General features: G+C 36.6%; 1 protein-coding gene and 1 pseudogene across 1 annotated transcript; both read left to right on the plus strand.

Moving 5' to 3' along the window:
- The first annotated feature begins 297 nt into the window (after positions 1–297).
- LOC110689200 lies at positions 298–7,956 on the plus strand (annotated as a pseudogene).
- Positions 7,957–16,047: 8,091 nt separating this feature from the next.
- LOC110692135 (zinc finger MYM-type protein 1-like) lies at positions 16,048–20,154 on the plus strand. Its single transcript, XM_021869136.1, has 3 exons — positions 16,048–16,119; positions 17,025–19,942; positions 20,056–20,154. The coding sequence occupies exons 2-3, from the start codon at positions 17,585–17,587 to the stop codon at positions 20,152–20,154; spliced, it is 2,457 nt and encodes an 818-aa protein (XP_021724828.1). The 5' UTR covers positions 16,048–16,119; positions 17,025–17,584.
- The last annotated feature ends 124 nt before the right edge of the window (positions 20,155–20,278 follow it).

Below are 20,278 nucleotides of genomic sequence, written 5' to 3' on the forward strand. Positions count from 1 at the left end.
AACAAGATGCTTTGACCCGCAACTTAATCAGGAAGGGAAGTCAACGAATGATAATTATACGCCAAACATGTATTTCTATTGCATGAATTTTAATTTTCAACGTAGACTTTGGTAATTAATATGAGTACTTTTCTTATTAAAGATTGCCTATAAAAAGATACACACTTTAATAACATTTGTATATCCAACTAAGAGCTTAATTGACAAAGGGAACTAAAAAAAAACTAAGAGCTTAATTGTAAGAGCATTTACAAAAGAATAACCCTACGTTACATACGATAAACTCTTACTCTTTTAATCGTTGTAATGGGTTTTACTAAGCAATCATCACAACTCTTATGCGTAGCCTTAGGGCTTGTTCTGATTGACTGAACTGAAGTGAAATGAACTTATTGGAGCTGAACTGAATATTTTATGAGAGAAGGAAATTAAGCTAAGAACTGAACTTAACTTAACTATACTTATTGGAGCTGAATTGAACTGAAAATAAGCTGAAGAGAACAGACCCTTAGTCCTTGTCTTGAGGTTTTAATTTGTACTACCCAAGCCATGGCTCGTCCTCTAACCATCACAAAGCCTTATTGATAAGAGAGAGGCACGAGCTCTGGATGGCTCAACATGGACGAGTCTACAAGGATGAAATTGAGAAGGAGAAACGTTTCAACATATTCAAAAAGAATGTTGAGCGTATAGAAAATCTCAATGGTAATGCACCATCAACTAAATTATACACATTAGGTACTAATGCCTTCACTAATTTAACCACTGAGGAGTTTTTAGCTACTCACACTGGTTATAAAAAGCAATTTGACTCCACATCGGGTGGTTCAATGACGAACGGGTTTAGGTATGAAAACCTTACTGGTGATAACATCCCGTCTTCAATTGAATGGAGAGAACACGGAGCTGCTACAGGGATAAAAGACCAAGGGAAATGTGGTATGAAAATAAAGAAAAAGTTACATATTTTGATTGTTACTGTTAATTTACAAGCCTTAAATTAAAAATAGGAAATTTTGATAATTACCACCATCTATTATTGCCAAATTTGAAAATGCCACCTCAATTTTTTTTAACCACCTAGTTTTTTTCCAAAAGTTCTAAAAATCCCACCACTTTGTGAGATGACGTCATTGTGGGACCCACAATTTCGTTTTCCCTCTCTTTCCCCTATTCTTCTACTCCCTTCATTCAATTTCATCTCTCAAATTTGATTTCAATTACAAAAAATTCGCAAATTAGGTTATAATTTCTACAATCTAACCTACAACGAACTGAATTGATTACTTTAACTAGGGTTTCGGTAATCAATCTGGGGGTTTTGCTAAATTCGACAAATTAGGGGAATCAATTTGGGGGTTTTGACAAATTAGGGTAATCGATTTGGGGGTTTTGCTAAATTCGACAAATTAGGGGTTTATCCGTGGTGATTACTTGTTTAATTTTCCACTTATTTATTTAATTTTAACTTCATAAACCCTAATTTGTCAAATTTAGTAAAACCCCCAAATTAATTACCCAAACCCTAATTAATCTAATCAATTCACTTCGTTTTAGGTTAGATTGTATAAATTATAACATAATTTGCGAAATTTTTGTAAATGACATCAAATTTCAGAGATGCAATTGAAAGAGGGGAGTAGAAGAACAGGGGGAATCGAGGGAAGAACGAGGGAAAGAGAGGGAAGAACGAAATTGTGGGTCCCACAATGACGTCATCTCACAAAAGTGGTGGGATTTTTAGAACTTTTGGAAAAAACTAGGTGGTAAAATTCAAAAAAAAAAAAAAACAAAAACAAAAAAAACTTGAGGTGGTATTTTCAATTTTAGCAACAATAGATGGTGGTAATTATCAAAATTTCCTTTAAAATACTTAAATAAATTGTTGGGAAATTCTCACTGGTAATCACCTATTATTTTTTTTTTCTCAATGGTAAAGGGTGCAACTTTTAATTATCCTTGGTAACCAAACATTAATATGATTAATTAAATGGTAACTTGTGTTTTAGTATTGGTTAATTATTTAACCAGGGTTTAGGTCTTGAGATGCGAAAAGACAAATTTGCCCCCCATTTATTTTACCCCAACCAACTGTGTCTAATCAAATTAAGTGAAGTGGTTTGATCGTTCATCTTCATCAGTTGGAAAAATTGAACTTAGTGAATTGGAGAGCAATTTGCGAAGAATTTCAATAAAAAATCACGAGCGATCTTCTAAAATCTGGGTTTTTGAGTTAGTAGGGTTTTAATCAAACAAATTGGGGTTTTTTTGGGGGATTATTTGGAGAATTGCGAGGGACTTGGTGAAAAAGATTCTTAGGTTTGCTGGGTGAAGTACGATCGAATTATGTTCGTAAGGCTTGCAAGATCAAATTTTTAGCCATTATATGAGGAAAATTACAACATAAAACTCGATTCGAAGCCAGGTATGATTATATTTTTTGCAATTTGTTGTGCTATGCTCTGTTTTTGTGTGTTAGGGTATGATTCTTATAGTGTTTGTTGCTGTTGTGTTGTTTGGTTGTGTATTTGTTGCAGAATGGGTGATGTTGTAGTGTTGCAATTTCAATATAGGGGTATTGATGTTTCTGTGAATGTTGAGGATGTTGATAAGGTGAATTTAATAGACCTCATAGTTGAGTATTGGGAGAAGGCTAAGGAAAATAATGTACAAACACCCCAAAACCCGACTTTTCAATATGTGTATAAAATGAAGCATGTGTCTCTGAATTGTGATGCTGATTTGATGAAGATGTTTTCTAACCTAACCGATAAGAAAGAGATATATGTATGGGTATGGGATGGCCTTAAGGATACTAAGGTAGTGTCTGCTGCTAGGCCACTTGTTTTAGGTAAATCACCCATGGAAGTTGATAAACAAGTAGTTAATGAAATAGGAAGTCCTAGTGCTAGCAATCCTAAACTGACCCCTCGAAGGAGAAAGAACACTGTGGTTGAAGCTGAGATTATTTCTAAAGAAGAATTTGAGAGGCATGTTTCTAGTTTGAATAAGGTAGAGCCTGCACCCATTGTTGAAAGTTATATACCTGAAGGAACTGACATTGAAGCAACTTGGGATGATGTCTTAAGGGATGGACCTATAAGAGGCTTAGGGAAAGGGAGAGGTAGAGGGAGAGGGAGAGGTCAGGGGAGAGGAAGGGGTATTGGGAGAGGAAGAGGGAGAGGCAGGGGTAGGGGTAATGCAGTTGAAAATTGTTTAATATTTCACCAACACCATGGCAAGCTAATCAACCCATAGATTATGAATATCCTCTGTTAGACCATGAACCTCAACCTCAGACAGAACATGATCCTGAGTCACAACATGAATCCCAACCACAAATACCAATTGAAATCAGTCTCCAACAATCACAATCACAATCCCAGCCTTGTACCCAACCTATGATTGCACCATTAGCAAACACTGGAGAGTTTGGTGGAGGGCAGAATTCTGAATCATCCAAGTCCTCTAGGGCAACAACCATTTTTAGGAGAAAACTTCCTAGGACTACTGCAAAGAGGAAGGGAATTGTGATTAGTGCTAGTGCATCTGGTGGTGACAGTGATATGAACACTGTTAGTGTAGTTGGGAGTAGAAGAAGGAGTAGTTCAGGTAGCTTGGGGGTTGGTAGTAATGGGAATGACAATAATCAAAGCCTGTCTTTATATGAAGAAGAAGATGATGGGGTTATGAACCAAATGAGAGTGATGACGGGTCAGATACTGATGAGAGTGTTGACACTGAAGATGAACTATCTCAGGATGAGTATGGCCCAATGGTTGAGGATACTTTTGATCTATTTGATGAGCCTGCTTTTGAGTGTGAGAATGATGAGGATAATTACTTTAGTAAGTTTTAAAATAATGGGGAATTGTATCAGGATATGGGTTTTGGGAGAATAGGGTTGAAACCTTGGCAACTATTCATGGACAAACAACATCTTAGGGATGTTGTAAGGGACTATTGTATTCAGTGTGGCTTTTCATTGGTAGTGGACTATGCAAACAACTTAAGATACACAGTTAGATGTTCTGATGCACATTGTCAGTGGAGATTACATGCTGCTGTTCTGTCAGATGGAACCACTTGGGCTATTAAGGGGATTCAAAACTCTGAACACACCTTCCAAGGGTTGGAGTCTAGGAACAGTATGGTTAATGTTAGGTGGGCAAAAAGGGTCTTGCTGGAGGACATTAGAGCAAACAATGACATACCTGCTAAGTCATTGAATGAACTTCTTTGGAAAAGGTTTGGTGTAGAAATGGCTCAGTCAACACTGTACAAAGTGAGAGCAAAGGCCTTAGAAGAAATCCATGGAGGGCATGATGTGTCTTACAAGATTCTGCCACTTTATTGTGATGTCATTAAAAATTTGAACCCCAATTCATTGGCACACTGTGTTTGGAATCCAGCAACCCATCCAGAAAGCCCATTAGCATTCAAGAGCATTTTCATATCATTTAAACCTGTTTTGGATGGACTATTTGCTGGCTGTAGAAGCATTATTGGGGTGGATGGGACTCACCTAAAGGGGAACTATGGTGGAGTTCTACTTTCAGCTATTGCTTTGGATGCAAACAACGAATTGTTTCCAGATTCCTAGGCAATAGTTGAAGCTGAAAACACTGATACATGGAAGTTTTTCATCTAGCATTTGAAGAATGCATTGAAGGATAGTGGAAGAGGAGATGAATGGTGTATCATCTCAGATAGGCAAAAGGTAAACTCTTATGACTTGTCCTGGTTTTTTAGTTCATAGTTTACTAAATTTTTTTGCTGACTCACTTATGAACATGTGTGTGAAATGTAGGGTATACAAGCTGCACTAACTGAATTATGGCCTAAATCTGGTAGAAGATACTGCTGCAAACATCTTGTCAAGAACTTCAAGGGGGAATTCCCAAGATTACTAATGTTCTCACTCTTTTGGAAGGCAGCTGAGGCTTATAACCCTTTTACTTTCAGAAAAGCAATGGAAGCTCTCCAGAAGGCTAATCCCTTGGCATTAGTTTGGTTGTCAAAAGTGGGACCCCAATCAACATGGTCAAAACATGCTTTCAACCCTAACATAAAGTGTGATGTGAATAAGTCAAATTTTGTAGAGAGCTTTAATGCTACTTTAGGAATCAACAGATGCAGACCTGTTCTCACTTTACTTGAAGGTAGCCTTATGCTTATGCTTATGCTGAAGTTGCATTACCATACTTAGGAGCAAGAACTGAATTTGTTTACATTTTAATGCAGGGATCAGAAGACTGACTATGGTCAGACTGGCCACTAGAAGGGAGCAATGTGAGAGTTGGAATGATGATATTTGTCCAAATATCATTAGAAGATTGCAAGTTCTTAGTCATGAGTCTAGGACTTGTAGGTGTTTGAAGGCTGGAGCTGGGGAGTATGAAGTGTTAGATGGTAAATCAGTGTTGCCTGTCAACTCAAATGACAAAACTTGTGCATGTAATGTGTGGCAGCTGTCTAGATTGCCATGTAAGCATGATATGAGGGCTATTATACATGCACATGAGGATCCTAAGAAGTATGTGAGTGAATGGTACTCCTTAAGAAGGTACAAGCTCACATATGGCAACACAATCAAATCCATCTATCCCAGATGTTGAACAATGGCCTGACAACACCTACCCAGAAATAGCCCCACCCAATATGAAAAGAGGTATTGGTAGGCCTGCAAGAAATAGAAGAAGGGAAGAAGGTGAGCAGGCCAAGGGTAAAAGGTCCGAGACTGTTAAGTGCAGCAAGTGCCAGAACTATGGGCATAACTCTCAGACATGCCAAGGAGGGCTCACTGGGAAAGAAAAAGCATCCAAGGCAGCAACCGAAGGGAAGAAGAACAAGAAACAGGGACCCAAACCAAAGCCAAAGGGGATGTCTCTGTCCCAACCTGATCCAACAACAGAAGCATCATCATCCCAGCCAATAAGAAGTTCACCAAGAACAAGAAAGGGTGTCTCTGCCTCTCAACCTGCTTAGTTGATTTATTTAGAATGCAACTGTTATTTTGTGGAGCTATTTTGCTGTTTGTGTTTTTTTTTTGACATATTTAAAAGTTATGATGTATTTTCTCTAAGTAAAAGATGTTAGTAGACACATCTTTGACAATAGTTAGTGGACATGGCAGTAGTAGTGAAACTTGATTTAATATCATTTTGTAAGCAATCTGACTTTTGGCAGGAATTGACTTATATCATTTTGCAATTTTGTAATTACTATTCTATTGGATGGAATTGACTATATTATGGTTACTGTTATATTAGATGCAATAAATTTCATAAATTCAAAACCAACCATTTTATTAATAATAGCATAAAAGCCTTTCACAGTACATGCATTAACCAAAGCATACCAATAGGGGATGCATACATTAGTACTTAGAAACAACAGACAACAACACAAAATACTATATAAGCGCCATTTTCTCAGCAACTTTCATGAAATTGGCCAAATCCTCAACTTTTGTCTTCAAAGAACCAGATGAACCTCCTTCAACCTCGAATTCATCCCCTGCCCTGACTGCATCTCCTTCCTTCACCCAAGCAAAATTATCACAGTCCCTACACTTGAAAAATAGCGATTTTTGGAGGAGAACATTTACAGGTCACAAACTTCACCCACTCAAGCTTGTCGTCCATGGTGATAGCCTTCATTGATACAGAGGATGAACCCGATTTTTCCATAAACCCTAATCTGGACAATGAAGAACCCTAGAATATGAAGAAATTGAGTAATGGAAGATGAATTGGGGGTTTTAGAAATGGGGAACGAAAACCAGAAAAAAAAAGGAGGGAAATAATTGTAAGGGTAAATAAGTCAATTCATTGTTATTAAACCATGGTTAATGATTTAATGATGTTTTTTTAAACACAAGTTACCATTTAATCAATCATATTAATGTTTGGTTACCAAGGATAATTAAAAGTTGCACCCTTTACCATTGAGAAAAAAAATAATAGGTGATTACCAGTGAGAATTTCCCTAAATTGTTTAAAAATTGCAGGAAGTTGTTGGGCATTCTCTGCAATTGGGGCAGTAGAAGGACTAAACAAAATAAAAACAGGACAATTAATCTCACTCTCAGAGGAGGAACTTATTGTGTACAAGAAAACAGTTGTGGTGGTGGTGATATGACAAATGCTTTCGAATTCATCGGAAAAAACCAAGGTATATCAACAGACGCCGAGTACCCATACACTGCATTCAATGGTAATCAGAGTCAATGCCAAGCTAAAACAAGTGTTGTGACAATAAACGACTATGAATCAATTCCACCAAAAGACGAGGGTGCCCTACTCAAAGCCGTTTCCCAGCAACCTAAGCTATCTCGGTTGGAATCGATGGTGGTGGGTTTGAGTTCAATAACTACCAAAGTGGAGTCTTCCATGGGGAGTGTGGCGACGACATAAATCATGATGTTACAGCTATCGGGTATGGAACTAGTACTGATGGGACTGATTATTGGTTAGTGAAGAACTCGTGGGGCGAAAGTTGGGGTGAAAATGGTTAGATGAGGGTTATTCGAGGATAGAATAAATGTGGTATCACATTGGACGCTTCTTATCCTGTATGATTTACTAATATACATGGAAGAAACTTGGCGAAAGGGAAGAGCAACTAGCTTCATTCGATCTTTTTTTTATATTATTGTCGTTTTAATGTATATGCCCTATTATGCAAATGATATTATGCAAGTTCAAAGGTAGACATCTTGAGAAAAAGTTTTAAAACAACAACACACACACAAAAAAAAAAAAAAAAAAAAAAAAAAAAAAAAAAAAAAAAAAGTAAAATGAGAAGAATTTAGTGTATTAATGTAATTATTGGTATGTTAACCCTCTTGCTCAAATTAGCTGCACCACTTTTACACCTTTTTAGAAAGAAAATGCGACTCAATATATTTCTTTTTGTCTTACTTACCTTGCTTAATTTGGGACAATTTTACTAACAACCTTATGCAATAGTTTTACCTTTTTACCACTAAAGCAAGATAATTTATGTACTTCTTATCTTTAGAGCTGTCAATTCCGGTAAACGGGTCGGGTTTGAGTCGGATTAGTGTGAGTCGGGTAGTCTCGGGTTGGGTCAATACGGGTTAATGTCATAACATATGCGGGTCGGGTTCGGGTTGGGTCATGCTTGAGTCGGTTCACGTCGGGTCATACATCTTATCGGGTTAGGGTCGGGTTAGTAAAAGGTCGGGTTACATTCGGGTCGGGTGAAAAATAAGTCGGGTTAAATTCGGGTCTTTACGGGTTTAAACGAGTTAGGGTCGTTCTCAGGTTCGAGTCGGGTTCGGTTCAATTCAATTATTTACGGGTTATAATCAAGTCGGGTCATTCTTGGGTTCAAGTCGGGTTCGGTTCAAGTCAATTATTTGCGGGTTATAATTCGGGTCGGGTTAGGAATAGGTCGGGTTGAATTCGGGTTTTGACGGGTTAAAACGGGTTTGGGTCAATTTCGGTTCAGGTCGGGTTCGGTTCAGGTCAATAATTTACGGGTTATATTCGGGTCGGGTCGTCTCATCTCTAGGTCGGTTAATGTTCAGGTTCGGGTCTCAAATACTCGGGTCAAGGGTTGGTTTCAGATCGGGTTAGGTCGGGTTCGGGTCACCATTTTTTTCGGGTTCAGACGGGTCGGTTAATAGGTCGGGTTAGTGTCGGTATTTCGGGTCGGGTCAGCTTTTGAGAGCTCTACTTATCTTTACTTAATAATACATATACAATAAATCTGCGGGGGGCCAAGTTAATAAATTATGGGCCACAGAGATAGGCTACGAGGGTCGAGCCTCTGCCAGCCCCCCATGTAGCTCCGTCTCTGCGTGCGGCAGCGGGTGGTGACTATATATAGGTAATTATAGGGGTGCAGTGTATTTGTTGTAGTTTAGGGGAGAATGAAGTAGGAGGAGTAGCGGGAAAAGAGTAAAGGGAATGAGTGTTATTTTGCTCATTATTGTAAACATTTCACTAGAAGCTACATAAATTATTATCCATAAATAAATACTACTCCGTACTTGGTATCTATAATACATTTTATTATATAAACTCAAAGGTATAACATGGTATCGCCATGTGTCACCCTTCCTTTGATAAGATTTAGCTCCACATGAGCAATGACATGTTAAGACCCATTCATCTATACTAGATCTGGCCCGGCCCGAATGACCCGACCCGTGACTCGAAAACGTAAACCCGAAATTGGCCGAACACAAAGCTGATCCGACCCGACCCATACCCGAACCGAAGTGGAGTTGACCCAAAGTTGACCCGATACCCGAATTGACCTGACCCGAATTAACCTAACTCAAAGTTGCACGATACCCGAATTAACCTGACTTGAAATTGACCCGAAACCCGAAGTCACCCAACCCGATTTTGACCTAAATTGATTGACCCGAACGAACCCAAAACCCAAAGCGACCCAAACTATAATCGAAATGACCCGACCCAAAATTAACAAATATTCAAAATGACCTAAATGCTTAATTGATTTACCCGAATAAACACTTATCGAAAATAACCTAAATTAAACATTATAGTATTGTGTGTATAACACTGTTGGAATGTGCGTGTAACTTAGTACTCGTAATTCATAAAGAGTTTCATTTGATTAGGAACACTTGTTATTGTTATTGTTACTCTTAGCTTCTTCTTTTAATTGTTACACTGAATTTTATTCCACTATTTACTTTACTCCCCCCGTTTCCATTAGTTGCAACAGTATGCTTAGCTCATTGTTTAAGAAAATAATAATTTATAATAATAATAATAATAATAATAATAATAATAATAATAATAATAATAATCAGAGATAGAAATAATAATAATCAGAGATAGAAATAATAATAATAATAATAATAATAAAAAAAGTAGTGTGGCACCAACCCAGAGAAACCACTCACGACAACCACCAACCCACAAACCCTTGAACCCACCAACCCATTCACGACCACCACCAACCCATAAAACCACGAAAACCCTTGAACCCACCAACCCACCACCAACCCAGAGAAACCACGAACCCTTGAACCCACAAAACCACGAACCTTTGAACACACAAACCCATTGAAACCACTCACGACCACCACCAGCAGCCAACGAACCCTTGAACACACAAACCCTCAGATTTGGAAAACCTTGAGAATGGAGTTGGAGGAGGAGAAAGAAAAATAATGGGAATGAGGAAGACAGTACACTACTAGAAAACAGCCAAATAACGAAGGAAAATTTCCGTCGGAAACACCCTGTTTTCCGTCGGAAAACTCGTTCCCGACGGAAATTCCGTCGGAACTAGTTGTCGGAAAACCTTTTGTAGGAAAATGGGCTTTTTCCGACGGAATTTCCGTCGGAAACACTATTCCGACGGAATTCAGCCCGCCGGAAAATATTTTCAGGCCCGAGAAAATCTGTCGCAAGTTTCCGACGGAATGAGTTCTGTCGGTATGTTGCGACGGAAATTCCGTCGGAAAATTATTTTAAAAAAACAAAAAAAAACGCCTCCCACCACCCCACCATCAGCCCACATCACCAGCAACCACCCCGCACCACCAGACCCCACCGCACACCGACACCAACCACCACCACACACTAGCCCCTATCCCACCTTCAAACATCACCACCGACACCCACAGCAGCCCCTTTCCCACCATCAAACACCACCATCGACACCACCGACACCCACACTAGCCACTAATCCACCTTCAAACACCGCCACCAACACCCACCCTAGCCCCTTCCCACCTTTAAACACCACCACACCAAAAATAAACCCCAAAAAACAGAAAACTTAGAAAAAAAACCGAAAATAACCCCAATAATCAAAAATCAACCCAAAAATACGAAAATTGAGACAATAAAATCGAAAAACACCACACAAATAAATCAAAACCAATAGATCTACAAATTTAGCAAGAATTTCATAAAGAAAATTAAAAAAAAACGATAATTAAACCACAAAAATTAAAAGAAATATATAATTATACAATCATCTAATAAAATTTATAAATTAACATTACAATTTCATAAAAAATTAACTAGATCTATGCGCATGTACGTGGTTGTCATTCTTGTTTTGGTCGCCATTGTTGTTGTGGTCGCCGGTGTTGTTGTGGTCGCCGGTGTTGTTGTAGTCTTCGTTGTTCGTTGTTGCTTGGTGTTCATGGTGTTGTTGGTGGTGGTGGTGGTAGGGGGTGAAAGAGGAGAGGAAAGGAGGAGGGATGGGGGGAGAGAAAGAGAGGAAAGAGAAGGGGCGGACGGAGGGGATGAGGAGAGAGAAAGAGAAGAAAGGAAAGGAGGAGGGTTAAGGAGAGAGAAAGAAGAGGAAAGAGAAGTGAGGAAAAAAAGTGGCGGATAGAAGAAGTTTAGGGTTAGATGTTAAATAAATATTTTTTTTCCTTTTTTTTCATAGTATATGTTCCGCCGGATTTTTCCGTTGGAAATGACCTTTTCCGACGGAATATTCCGTCGGAATGTCCAATTATTCCGACGGATTTATTTTCCGTTGGAAATTTTCGACGGATTTCCGACGAAAATTAAATCCGCCGGAAATATCGACGGACTCCATCGGAATTGGTCCGTCGTTATTTGACCTGATTCTTGTAGTGAGAAGAAGAAATTTGATGATGAAGGAAGAGAGTAAAAAATAATGGGGATGAGGAAGAAGGTGAAGGATGATGAAGGTGGTTGAAGGAAGAAGGTGGCTGGGAATTGGGATGATAGATAATTTAGATGGAAGAAGATTGATTTTGGTGGATTTAGTTAAGTTAATTAATGTTAGAGTTTAAGTTAATAAGATAAAATCAGGTTTTTAATTAGGGTGTTTAAAAAAAAGTAAGGGTAATTTTGTAAATTATACAAAAAAAAATTACTAAAAAAGGAAAGAAATCACTTTGCTGCGAGTAATGTGAAGCAGCCGTTTTAGGAAATTGTTGCGAGTAATGTGAAGCGGAGGTAGTAAGATATTTGTAAAGTGGGGTTAGTGGGAGAGAGAATTTATAAAATAATGGTGGGGTCATTTCCAAATTAAACTTTGATCCAATGACACATCTTATATGATAATAAAGTTGTTTTATAAAAAGAGTTATTTACGTTCATAGGTAAATTCTAAAATTATAATCGTGAACTTATATGTGGATATTTTTACAATAGATTACAAATTTATTTCTTCCTTTCAGTTACTCAACAATAGTGCATATAGGTGTTAAGTAAAATATGTAACCCAAAAATGCATAAAAATTTTACATGTTTTTTCTTTTTACCACAAAATATATTTAATCAAAGGAATTTATTAATTATGACAGTAAAATCCATGTAACAGTTACAACAAACTAATATAATATAATATTTAGATTACTACATACTAAATAATTAATTTTGATGTTCAATTACATTTACAAAATTTAACAAATGATACTATTTATAAAACCATCAATATATTTTCATTTTATTTTGTTGAACTTTTTGATATACACTCGGGCATCGCCCGGGCCAAAAACTAGTTTACCATTAAACTATCAATGCCTCTTAGTACTTATTCTGCTTAATAGAATGATTTAAACCACGCGTTGTAATTTATAATTTGACTATAACACTTTTTATTACGCAACTTTTATTGACTACTCAATATATTATTATTTTATTATTTATTAATCATTTAATAAGTAAACATAAATTAATTTTTGAATTTCAACTTTAATTCACTATTAAAATATTAAAACCTTTGACTGGCATCAATTATTCTCACCATAATTTTTCTTAGTTTCCTCTACTTTCAATATTGAATTTATAGGAAAAATAACTATAATCAAATTACAAGCAATGTCCCGGAACATTGTTCGGGCAAAAAAACTAGTTATAAAATGCATATCATAATTTAATAAGCGTAATTAAAGGTGGGCAACATATCGTGGCGGGCCACCGTGGGTCGTGCCTGATGGTGGCTCGTGACGGGTCGGGCTGTGCCTGCAACTTGGCGGGTCGTGTCGTGCCGGGCCACCATTTGGCACACCCCAGCCCATGGCACGGCACGGCCCACGTGCCTGGCGTGCCGGGCCGGGCCGGATAGCGAGCTGACCATAATTTGTTTTTAAATCGATATATATTTTTATTAACAACTTTTAAAATGAGTATATATAAATAATTTTATTAATTTATATTTATGTTTTTGTATTGTTATATTATTATTGTTGTTTTTATTATTCTTAATTTTATTATTTTAGTTTTTTTTTAACTTCTTTGTTATAGTCGTTTTACGGCTGTTGAAAGCAGCGAAATATAGCTGTTTGCACGGGCCGGGGCGTGCTGCGTGCCGTGTTGGCGGACCAAATTACCGTGCTGCCCACCGTGCCCATGCCAAATTTTTAAAATTGTGTTCATGGCAGGGCCTACTCCTCGGTCACCGTGCCGGACCGTGCAACCACCGTGCCCTACTCGTGCCGCCCACGGGCCAGAACGGCCTATGCCCACCTCTAAGCGCAATAGGTAGTTTGTAGGGTTGTATTAGGAATCATAGGAATGATATAATGCAATAATTATAGCACTGTGAAAAATTTTGTCCTCAAACTTTGGGATTGGATGAAATATTTCCATTGGATTCGTGTATCTAATTGGCTATACAATACATAATTGGCCCAAACAGTCCACGGTCCACCATCCTTAAAATTTCCAAACTTTTTCCCACGATGTATGATTGTATGATGGCGTGAATTTTCTTTCAGGCAACTTTGGGTTGGGAAACTTGTGAATTGTGGTGGGTTGAATTATTTATCTATGGGTAATTCTTAAATATTCTATGCATAAAGATAAGGTATTGATTATATTTCATACCTCTAATAATATTGGAAATTTAATTTGAAGTCTGTACTAGTATACAATTTATCCCTCTAAAAAAATACAGAATATGACGAATTAAACTTTTCTTCTTCTTTTATTTAAAGATAAGAAAAGGGAAAAACATTAGAAAACTCTCTTCACTTCTCATGAGAGGAATACTAAACTCATTTCTTCAATTTCGTATATTATAATATGGATCACTTTATTTATTCAACTGATTTTCACTTATCTTATTAAGCCTTATTAATTAGTTGTAATTTGAACTTGGTTACCCGACCTTATCAAAATTATTCAATATGAACTTATTAGATTTTGGGCATGTTCACATTTACTGAACTGAGCTTAACTGACTGAACTAATTGGAGCTTAACTGAACTGATGTGAGCTGAACTGAACTGAGCTGAGCTGAGCTGAGCTAAAATGAATATTTTACGAGAGAGGGAAATTAGGAGCTGAACTGAATTGAACTGATTAGAGCTGAACTGAACTGAACTGAAATTAAGTAACTGTGAACAGACCCTTTATATAAGTGAAATTAAGGTAAAGAAAACATGCCCTTAGTAGCTTTTTTAGTTGGGTAACTTTGATAATATGTATAAAGTATTAATTATTGCTAGAATTATTTAATTTCTTACTTTAAATATAAGTTTGAATTTACAATAGTGTCACATTTTGGAAAAAAAAAAAAAAGCCCTTATATTAATCATAAAAGAATACATTGATCGTTAGATTATTTTTTTAATTTTATATATAGCCCTTAATTTTTCGGCCTTTATTTAATCCTTTTTTCTATTGAGCAACTACTAGCTATTATGGTGTATGAGAGTAATGAAACTCATGTGTTTTAAGGAACATAATGGTTATGATTATGTAAAGACTTGTTTTTAGCTCTTATGTTTTATAATACGTAGTAAATTGTATGTCCAAAACCTAAAACGACTCGTTGGCCAATCTAAGTTTTTGTACAATTAAAACGCCAAAAAGAATCACTAATTGAAACTTTTTATGTACAATAACAATGGTAATTTATTATGTATCTTCTTTTACAATGGGTAATTCTTGCATAAGATACCTAGTAAGTTTTAACATACTTTGCTTAAATAACTAATATTCCGTTTGATATTCATATTGTTTGATACAAGACCTATTATGTAAATAATATTCGCCTAATTAATTACCTTTACCACCGAAAACTAATCACCTTATTAGCTCAAAAAGGACACAATTTTGATCCTCCTCATACATCTATAAACTTCCTATCTAGCTATAGTATAGCAACAATGATATTACAAAAAAGGCATAAAAACCAAATACAAAAATGAAATGAGAGACAAAGGAGGAGAGGAAAAGAAAGCAACGAACCAAAAAAAGTAGCCCTCTTATTCAAAAATGGGGTCCATTCAAATATTGTCTGATCCTCCCTCTCTCAAATCTTAAGATGTGACCTCCATCATCTTCTTCCCCCACTTCATTACCCTCATTCACCAAATTTTGTCTCCTCACTTCTTTCCTTTTTTTTTTTCAAAACAAATAGTACTAAAAATAAAATAAAATTTAAAGAATCCCTATATTTTTTTTTCTTTAAAAGGTATTACATAACTTATGTTCATGGACTCCATGGAGACCATTACAAAATTCACTTCTGAACCCTCACCACTAGTGTCAATGATGTGTTCCGACAACCAAGCCAGGGCGGCTGGTGCTCCACTAGCCGCCCCAGTGCCTAGTCGATACGAGTCCCAGAAACGTAGGGACTGGAACACTTTTGGGCAGTACCTTAATAACATGAGACCGCCCGTGGCGGTAACTCAGTGCACGTGCCATCACGTGCTGGATTTTCTTAGGTACCTTGATCAGTTTGGAAAAACTAAGGTTCACTTACATGGGTGTACTTTTTATGGTCAGCCTGACCCTCCTGCTCCTTGTAGCCAGTGGCGGACTTGGGCTTAGACCTGGTGGGTCAAGTGACTCACCAGGCCCAAAAAAAAATTTTAAGTTAATTTTTTAAAAAAAAAAAAAAAAAAAAAAAAAAATCAGTTTTCCCAAATTCACGAATTCAGTATTTCAGTTCATGGCCTTCAATCCTTCATGCCCTAGCCAATTCGCCTCTTCCCTAATTCCCTTCAAGGCTTCAATCCTTCGCCATCATCAATCACCTATTCACCTCCATAATCGCCTCCTCCAGTCCTCCTCTTCGCAGTTCGCAACTCGCAACTTCGCCTCCATAATCGATTAATCGCCTTCGACCCTTCGTCTTCCTCTTCGCATAAATTCAGGTGAGGTTAGTCTTCCTCTTCGTCTTCCTCAGTTAGTCTTCATCTAAATTTGTTTAATTGTTGATATTTGATAACTTGATAACTTGATTGTACTGATTATTGTTAATTGTTAATTTTGTTATATATTGTTGTGATTTTGTGAATTGTTCAATGAAATTCTGAATGGTGAATTTGTGATGGACTTTTCATTATTTCATTCATATGTATTCTCATTTCCTGGAAATTAGCCTTAGAAAAATTATACTAGTAAAAAACAAAGTTGCTGCCTTTTTTAATGTTTAGCTGTGAATGGTGAACCACTGAACCCTTCAACAGTTCAACTAATCAAATTGATTTTGCAGAAAGGCTACAATCATTCCAAAGGTATCTCTAATTTCTGTATTGTTTTAATTTGTAAGCTCTATTCTAATCAAAATATTTGCCTAAAACGATATATTCAATTTCCATTGTTACCTCAATTTTTTTTAAGAAAATGATCCATTGTTACCTTTTTGTTTAATAGTTGAAGCTACTACATACTGTAATTGACAAATGGTTCCTTGATAAGTTTTATTTTTGTTTTATCTTCAATAGTTCCTTTATCTTTATTACTACATACTGTAATTGACACTTTAGTTCCTCTTCGTCTTCCTCAGTTCCTCTTCGCATAAATTAATTAATTAACTTAGTCTTCATCTAAATTTGTTTAATTGTTGATAATTGATATTACTTGTTAGTTATGAATTAGTAATACTAAATTTGATTCTTTGAACCCTAAATCCCTAATTGTTCAATAATCAACTCAATTGTTCAATAATCAACTCAATTTCAATAATCCCTAATTGTTGTGATTTTGTGAATTGTTCAATGAAATTCTGAATGGTGAATTTGTGAAATGTTTGACAATTGACACTTTACATACTTGTTCAAGCTGTGATGCTGTGATGCTGGCCTGCTGCCCTGTGAGCTTGTGATTTCAAGCTGTGAAATGGTGAATTTGTTAATTGTTCAAGCTGTGATACTGCCTGCTGGCCTGCTGCTCGCCTAGTCGGCAGTCGCCTGCTGCCCTGCTCCACTGCTCGAGAGTCGAGAGCGTGCTCTGCGCTCACCGCTCTTCGCTTCGTCGCTTCTTCTAAAGTCTAATCTCCTATTCTCATTTTGCTAGTAAGTTGATTTCTAATTTTTAGTTTAAAATTCTAATCTTCAATTTAATCAAGTCTAATTAGTTAATTCTATTAAACTTTGGTTGATTTGTTAGTTGTTCACTTCAAGTCTTCAATCACTTGTTTGTTTGGTAAACTTTGAACCTTTTGTTAATGAGTAATGACCTTAATGTAATAATGTTGTTGGGTTTTAGATGAAATTTGAACCTTTTTGACCATGTGAATATGTGATTATGTGAATTGTGGTTTGTTTGGTAAAATGATCTTTGTAAATAATTTTTCTGGGGAATTTTGCTTGCTTTAGTTGATTATTTATTCAAATTTCAGAATGAAGAGAAAACGCACTCCAAATGAACTGCAAAACATTACTAGCTTCTTTGCTAAAAAGAATCCTACTTCAACTTCTCTTCCACATCCCACACAAAATGAACAAACTATATCTCCACCTCAACAGAGTGAACAAACTATATGTCCACCTCAAGAAAGTGAACAACATTCATCTCCATCTAATTATTCCACTCAAAATTCCCCTCAAAATGAACAAGGCCAATGTTCTCCTAATGCCCCAATCTTTGGTGAAAGATTAAGTGAACATGAATTTGCTAATATTCCACAAGATCCAGGAAAGAGGAGAAAGATGAGTCAATTTCATAAAGATGATAGAGATTTAGTGAGAAGAATTTACATTCAAAGAAAGCCTTGTCAGCCCAAAGACTTTATATTTCCTCAAACTTCTATTTTTGGCAAAAACCGTCGCTTTTGTGCTAAGTGGTTTGATACTTGGACTTGGCTTGAGTATAGTGTGGAAAAGGATGCTGCCTATTGTTTCCCTTGTTATCTATTCAAGGATGAAAATGCATTTGGAGGTGATGCTTTTGTTAGTGATGGTTTCAAATCATGGAATCGATCGGATTTAATAAGAAAACATGTGGGTAAGCACACGAGTGCACATAATAATGCAGTGTTAGCTATGGATTTGTTCAAGAAGCAAAAGTCAAGCATCACACAAGCCTTGACAAAACAAACCGCTGAGAGTACAAATGCATATAGGATGCGACTTGAAGCTTCAATTGAATCAATCCAATGGCTTTTACTCCAAGGGTTGCCTTTTCGTGGTCATGATGAAAAAGAAAGTTCCTTAAGAAGAGGTAACTTTCTTTCACTTTTATCCCTTATTTCCAAAGGTAACCCTGAATATTCTAAAGTTGTTTTCAAAAATGCTCCTAGTAATTGTCAACTTACTTCTCCAAAAGTCCAAAAAGATATCATAAATGCATGTGCAAAAGAGACAACTAAAGCAATGCTTGAAGATATTGATGGTGGTTTGTTTTCTATCCTTGCTGATGAGTCCGCTGATGTTTCTGACAAGGAACAATTGGCTCTTTGTTTGAGATATGTTAATAGAAAGGGAGAAGTGTGTGAGCGTTTACTTGGTATTGTGCATGTTGTAAACACTGCTTCTTTGACTCTCAAAACTGCTATTGAATCCTTATTAATGGAGCATTCTTTGTCTTTCTCTCAAGTACGGGGTCAGGGTTATGATGGGGCAAGTAATATGCAAGGTTCTATTAATGGCCTTAGGACTCTTATAGAGAATGAGTGTAAAGAAGCTTATTTTGTCCACTGCTTTGCTCACCAACTTCAATTGACTCAAGTTGCACTTGCTAAAAAGAATTCAGATTGTGCTTGGTTATTTGTTGATGTACTTGCACCTCTGTTGAACTTTGTGGGGGGTTCACCAAAAAGGAAAGAGTTTCTTCGTGAAAATCAAGCTCAAAGAGTGGTGGATGCTTTGTCTCTAGGTGAACTTGAAACGGGTTCAGGTTTAAATCAAGAACGTGGATTAGGTAGACCTTGTGATACTCGTTGGGGATCTCACTTCAAGACAATCTTGAATGTACTTGACTTATTCCCTGTAATCCTTGGTTCTCTTGAGGATATTGCAAAAGTATCTGATACAATAGATTCTAATAGAGCTCAAACACTTACAAATCTTCTGATGTCCTTTGATTTTGTGTTTGTGGCACACTTGATGGTTAGTATATTTGCGATAACAAATGCTTTGAATGTGGCCTTACAAAAGCACGATCAAGACATTGTGAATGCAATGGCCATGGTTAATGTAACCAAGACTAATTTGCAAAAAATGAGAGATGAAGGATGGGATTCTCATATGGAACAGGTCATTTCTTTTATTGGTGACTATGACATTGCAGTTCCAGATATGGAGGCTAAATATGTTGTTCCCGGGAGGAGGTTGTTTCGAGGTAAATGCCCACAAGTGTCTAATTTACATCATTTTCGAGTTGAAGTTTTTTTTGGTGTCATTGATCTTCAATTGCAAGAACTTGAAAATCGATTTCCCGAAATAACTAAAGAACTACTTGTGTGTATGTCTTGTTTGAGTCCTGTGGATCGTTTTTCTAAGTTTGACAAGGAAAAATTGATTAAGCTTGCAAAATTCTATCCTAATGAATTTCCAAGTTCAGAATTGATAGTCTTTGGTCATACACTTGAGAGTTACATTTGTTCTGTTAGAGGAGATAACAGGTTTTGGAATTTGAAGGGTCTTAGTGAGCTTTCAATCAAATTGGTTGAAACGGGATTGTCTGAAACTCATGATAGGGTCTATTTACTTTTGAAGTTGGTGTTGCTTCTTCCTGTCGTAACGGCAAGTGTGGAAAGGGTATTTTCTGGCATGAAGCAAGTGAAAGACAAACTACGAAATAGCATGGGAGATCAAATGTTGAATGATTGTTTAATTACTTATTTGGAGAATGATTTGTTTTTGAATGTTAGCATGGAAGATATCATGAATCGATATCAAAACATGAAAACTCGTCGAGAACTATTGTAATTTGTAATAAGTTTGCATTACTATTTAGTTGTCGTTTGTAGTATTATATGAACATTTGGTTGTATTTTGTACTGTTTTGAATATTTGGATGTATTTTTTAGTACTATTATTTGGTTGTTCGGTAAATTTTTTTTTTTAGATACTTGATTATCGATTGTGACTCAC

This window comes from Chenopodium quinoa, unplaced genomic scaffold (genome assembly GCF_001683475.1).
Source record: "Chenopodium quinoa cultivar QQ74 unplaced genomic scaffold, ASM168347v1, whole genome shotgun sequence".
Classification (NCBI taxonomy): domain Eukaryota; kingdom Viridiplantae; phylum Streptophyta; class Magnoliopsida; order Caryophyllales; family Amaranthaceae; genus Chenopodium; species Chenopodium quinoa.

Coding starts and splice junctions, on each gene's coding strand:
- LOC110692135 (XM_021869136.1), top strand. CDS start 17,585: ATGAAGAGAAAACGCACTCCAAATGAACTGCAAAACATTACTAGCTTC. Junction 19,943..20,055: donor TAACGGCAAGTGTGGAAAGG/GTATTTTCTGGC, acceptor TTTGAATGTTAG/CATGGAAGATATCATGAATC.